The sequence below is a fragment of the Carassius gibelio genome, chromosome B2, assembly GCF_023724105.1.
Source record: "Carassius gibelio isolate Cgi1373 ecotype wild population from Czech Republic chromosome B2, carGib1.2-hapl.c, whole genome shotgun sequence".
In the NCBI taxonomy this organism is placed as follows: domain Eukaryota; kingdom Metazoa; phylum Chordata; class Actinopteri; order Cypriniformes; family Cyprinidae; genus Carassius; species Carassius gibelio.
The window spans coordinates 332,686-337,850 of record NC_068397.1 but is presented as its reverse complement, the minus strand read 5'-3'; the positions used below and the strand labels follow the sequence as shown (position 1 = coordinate 337,850).

At 38.0% G+C, this 5,165-nt stretch overlaps 1 protein-coding gene across 1 annotated transcript; it reads right to left on the bottom strand.

Annotated features, from left to right (window-relative positions):
• Positions 1–1,490: 1,490 nt before the first annotated feature.
• On the bottom strand, positions 1,491–3,798 carry LOC127950585 (glycogen debranching enzyme-like). Its single transcript, XM_052547726.1, has 4 exons — positions 3,344–3,798; positions 3,168–3,255; positions 2,949–3,082; positions 1,491–2,061 (listed from the first exon to the last, which is right to left on the bottom strand). Exons 1-4 carry the CDS (start codon positions 3,361–3,363, stop codon positions 1,944–1,946), a joined length of 360 nt encoding a protein of 119 aa, XP_052403686.1. The 5' UTR covers positions 3,364–3,798; the 3' UTR covers positions 1,491–1,943.
• Positions 3,799–5,165: the final 1,367 nt, after the last annotated feature.

Sequence of the window (5,165 nt, the reverse complement as noted above, 5' to 3'; positions counted from 1 at the left end):
ATAAAGTATAAATCATAAAATATTCATTATAGTACAACATAGTAGAATATTACTGATAGTAAGACAGTAAGATGGTAAAACAGCTGTCAGATGTACTTGGTCATTCCATGGTCTCATATTATCACCATTTTCTCAGTGATGAAAGCCCATGATTATGTAAGCAGCAGGGGTCAACAGACCTGGAGAGGTCAATACACATCTCTGTGTTTAACTCTCAGTAACCCTGCAGGCGGCAGAGAATGCCTCTGGATTCCAAGGCTTCATGTTACAGGCTCGAGAGGTGGATGGAAAAACTGCAGTGGGACACATTACATCAATAAATATCAACCAATCCCATGCTCCGAACTGCTTCAACATGGAGGTGCTCTATTGTTATTTTAAGATGGAGATAATGAATTACATTTCTCATTCCTATTCAATACAGACATTTAAATACTAGCTGCGGTATTTGCTTTAACGCTAAAATGAGGCATGAGTCATGGAAACGCTCTGATTTTGGCCTTCAGAACTCAACTCTCAGCCAAGCATCTGCAGACAAGAAATCCCAGTTTAAGGCTACATGGGAAGCACTGGCAAACTCCTCCTTTGGTGATACTCAGTGCTTGAATGTGTTTAACTTTTGTTTAAAGAGCCAAATCCACTCGTAATCTTCTCAAATGAAACACTTGATCATAATTCTCCATTATTTCAATGGCCTTCCAGTGTTACATTTGTCAGAGTATACATTTTTTGGACCATGGTGAACAGCTCTACAATTCACATTCAATTGTCTAAAACAATAAAACCCCCAGCTGCACCAGTGAGTATTCAAATAGACATGCTCCTATTTTCTCTTATAGGTGCTTGTTTTTTTTCAACAGAACTCTGAGTGGCAAGCTGTGATTCTGCATGCACTAATTTTGCACTCACTTTTACTTCTGATCAGATCAGCCTTTGACCATTCTAACTAGTTTTATATGAAAATATTTTAGATTAAAAGCAACAAAACGTGCTAATAACAGAATTCATAGAATAAAGCAACGCAATAACTGAAGAGAATATTTTAAGTGGTCCCACTTTATATTAGGTGGCCTTAACTACTATGTACTTACATAAAAAAATAAGTACAATGTACTTATTGTGTTCATATTGTATTGTAAAACACTTTTGCTGCTATTGAGGTGGGATGGGGGTAAGGTTAGTGTGAGGGTTGGAGGTATGGGTAAGTTTAAGGGTGGGTTAAGGTGTAAAGTATGGGTCAACAGTGTAATTACAAATGTAATTACAGAAATTAAATACAGATGTAATTACATGTAGTTTTTTTTTAAAAATATAAGTAAAATGTAAAAACATGTATGTACACAATAAGTACATTGTACTAAATTATTAATTAAAATGTAAGTACATAGTAGTTAAGGCCACTTAATATAAAGTGGGTCCCTTTAAGTTAAGTATTAAGTAATATAACTTTTATAAGTTATAGTTTAAAAAAAATATATTTTCCAAATAGCCAGTCTTTAAACATTCTTTTTATTTTCTCATATATATATATCCATTTTTAGTTTTCCTAATTATTCATTCATTTCGAAACATGCAAACAAAAACATATAGTGAGTTTCAAAAGTAACCTTACATCACAGTGAAAGATGTTTGTGTGCAAAGTAGTAGGACCATCACTACACACAAACTAATTATAGGTTATACTAGACACGTTCTGAACATTCTGACAGAATAACATCAACATTTAAATGATGTACCCCAGCTCTATAAAAGTCAATCTCACAGTCTTTAGTAGTCTAGTAGAAGCTTGATGGCAAGGGAGGGGAAAATGAGGAACAAGGAATTCGGAAGTACAGGATGATGCGTTGCACTTTACACTCTATCTGCTATTAGCTCTATTAATGTGTCCTCAGACCTGTTTAGGTAAACAGCACTCAAACAAGATAAGGGTGCATGACCTCTGCTCACAGATCATGAAGAACCTCAAGCACAGCGGCAAGAGACCAGGCCTGAGTTTCACAGCTAAAAGGACAGTACTGGCCATTTTCATTAGTGAGCTCTGGCAGTCCCTTCCAGGATGACCTGAGGAACAGAAAACAGATATAAAAAATCCTGATTACATGGCCACATCATGTAGATTTGATCTCCATGTACAACATAAGATTTAATAGAGCATTCTCCATGAGCCATTATCATTTTGCAATCATTTATTATTCCTTCAACACTTAAAATGTTTATCATAGTTCCCCACTTGTCGAAACCGCATCTATTTGGTGATGATAGTGGTAATGAAATTACACACTTCAGCGTTAAATTGAATGTGGAACAATAGCTGCTTTTCCATTACAATTCAATTTGTGCAAACTGAAATAGCAAAATGAAAATACGTAGAATGGAAATATGTTAATTTCACACACACACACACACACACACACACACACACACACACACACACACACACACAAAAAACATTTATCGCATAAACGTTTTTAAGCTTGCATGAGGTGGATATTTAGGCAAATTGAAAAATAATATTTTGCAAACCTGCAATGGAAACGCATTTACTACTAAATCTCATTCGATTAACTGCCTGCGATATACCAACATATGTTGCAATGACTTCTCGCAAGAGGAAAAAAATGTTTTAGTCTCATAAAATTGGTTAATGGAGACGCCGTCTTTTCGCAATAGTTTTTATCAACATTTATAAAGTATCGCAAAAGTTTCGTGAAAATCTGTAATGGAAATGCAACTACTGACAGACAATTATATTGGCATTATATGTGTTGAAAATAGGTGTTTATTAATTTTTTAAAAAGTTGTATCTCATTTGCTAAGTAAAAATTTTACTAAATATTTATAATATTCCAGCTGTAAGTCATGACACCAGTGTTTTTAAAACCCATTTTGGTCAACCAATGATATTGTTTGCTGTTTCTGAAGGCAATTATTGTTCATGTAGCGTTTACCGTTCCATGTGGAGATAATGGCGAGAGAGGACATTCTTCACCAAATACACTGTTTTGTCATAGGTGTCTTTTCCAAGCTTCTTTGCAAAGTAGATCTTTGCACGGAGGAAGTAACCAATAGGCCAGAGCCACTCCTAATGAAGTAGATGTATAGAAACGTTAGGAATCCTAAAAAAAAAGCTAAAGTTGGGCTGATGAAGCAGTACAAATGGATCTTACAGGGCCTTGATGGTAGTTGAAGCCTCTGGCGAGGTTGTAGTTGTCATTTTCCAGAGAATTGTCATAAACGCCACAGTAAACCTTGTCACTATTCAAACAAACAAATCATGAGTCACAAACGGGAAGCAGGAATAATGTTCCAGGTAATGCAATATAATTCATTTAAGGACTCTCACTCTGGGTCTAAGGTCTTCATTCCAAGAGGGCCAAGCAATTTTTCTTCTGAAATGTTCAGTGCTTCCCAAGCATGCTCCACAGTAAACAGCTCTGGAGCCTAAAAGGAAAACCATTAGAAATATATATGTATAACTATTAAAGGTGACATATCATGAAAATGCTACTTTTTCTGTGTTTAAGTACATTTTTTTTGTAAGCCTTTCTCTGCAAGCTTGTGAAAAAGAGCCGCTCAAATTTTGCTCCCCCTGTGACGTATAAAGGGGATCTTATATTATTACATCACCTTAAACTGCAAGTTTCCACCCACGGCGCCACCATTGTATGGCGACAGCGTGGTACCAATTCTAATGCCATGACGGAAGTTTGAGCAAAACATGCTAACTGTTCTGTCTTTGACTGCATTGATGAGCACAGAACACTCTTTAGAGTCCCTGCCTCAGAGGAGACAAGAGAGCAGTGGATTTATTGATTTATTTACTGTATATTACTCCACACAGATCTAATATAACTGTGATTTCTTTCCCAGCTGTTTACTTTTACTTTTTTGTAATTCTTGTGTGTTTTTAATACAATTGTGTTTATTTGACAGTTTAAGTGCAATAAAACATGAATGAGAACTTAGTTTATTACTTGCATGCAGTGTGAGACGCTTTCTGTGCGAGTGCTTCAGATGTTTGGGCTCAGTGCAAATGCATTTGCGTACATTTGTGCACCCATGGGCGTGTTCAGGCGCATGCTATTTTAAGGAGCTGAAAATAGACTGTGTCGTAGACCAATTCAAACCTAGTATAAAGTCTAAAGTCAAGGCAATATTTTTTTGTTATATAAAATGCGCTTTAGTGGATTCTTGCTTGTCCCGTAGATGATCTGCTCGCACGCTTTAACTTCGCACATGAGCAGATTGGTTTCTTCGTTTGATAAGCATTTAGCTTTTCTGCCAACAAAATCCATGTAAATAGAGATCCGCCATGACACGAGCACATCTCGCTATTACAGGGAATGGGAGATGACACTTTGATTGGTTTATTGAACGTTATGTCCATTACTTATTAAGAGAATAGGTAACAACTCTTTCAAAAAATGCGTCCCGGCACACGGACAGTTTTTCCATCGTTAAAATAGCAAAAGTGGATTTGGACACGCACTGAGTGTCACGATCTGTGTACAGGAAACACAGAGAGGGAACCAACTGCAGGCAAGTCATTTATTAAGGGATAATCTTAAGGGGTAAACAGTCCAGGCAGGGTCAAAACCAGAAGATCCAAACAACATAAACAAGACACGAAGACAAGGCAAGGCAAGGCAAGGCAACGCAAGAATTGACGGACATGAATAATACTCAGACATTAAACAAGGACTCCGTAACACAGACTAAGACAGACAGGGTATAAATACACAGAAGGATAATGATGGAACAGGAGACAGGTGGGGAACAATCAATTACACAACAAGGAGGAAGGTGACCAAATAAGGGAACAGGAAGTGATAAGGTGACAGACACCGTGAGAAAGGAGGACATCTAGTGGAACCCCAGGGAACACAACCCAGACACTGTGACAATACCCCCCTCTATGGAGCGGCTCCCAGACGTTCCACGACAAGACACAACACAGAGACCAGGAGGGAGGCGGACAGGTGGAGGCTCAGGGGGAGGGACAGAGGGCCGAAAAAGAAAAACATGGGGAACAGACACCATAAGTGTAAACACAAAACAGGGAGACCAGGAGGGAGGAGGACCAGAGGAGGTTTAGGGGGAGGGACGGAGGGCCAGACTAGCTGAGGGGACACAAAATAGAAGTCCATGAAGGACATCATGTGGCG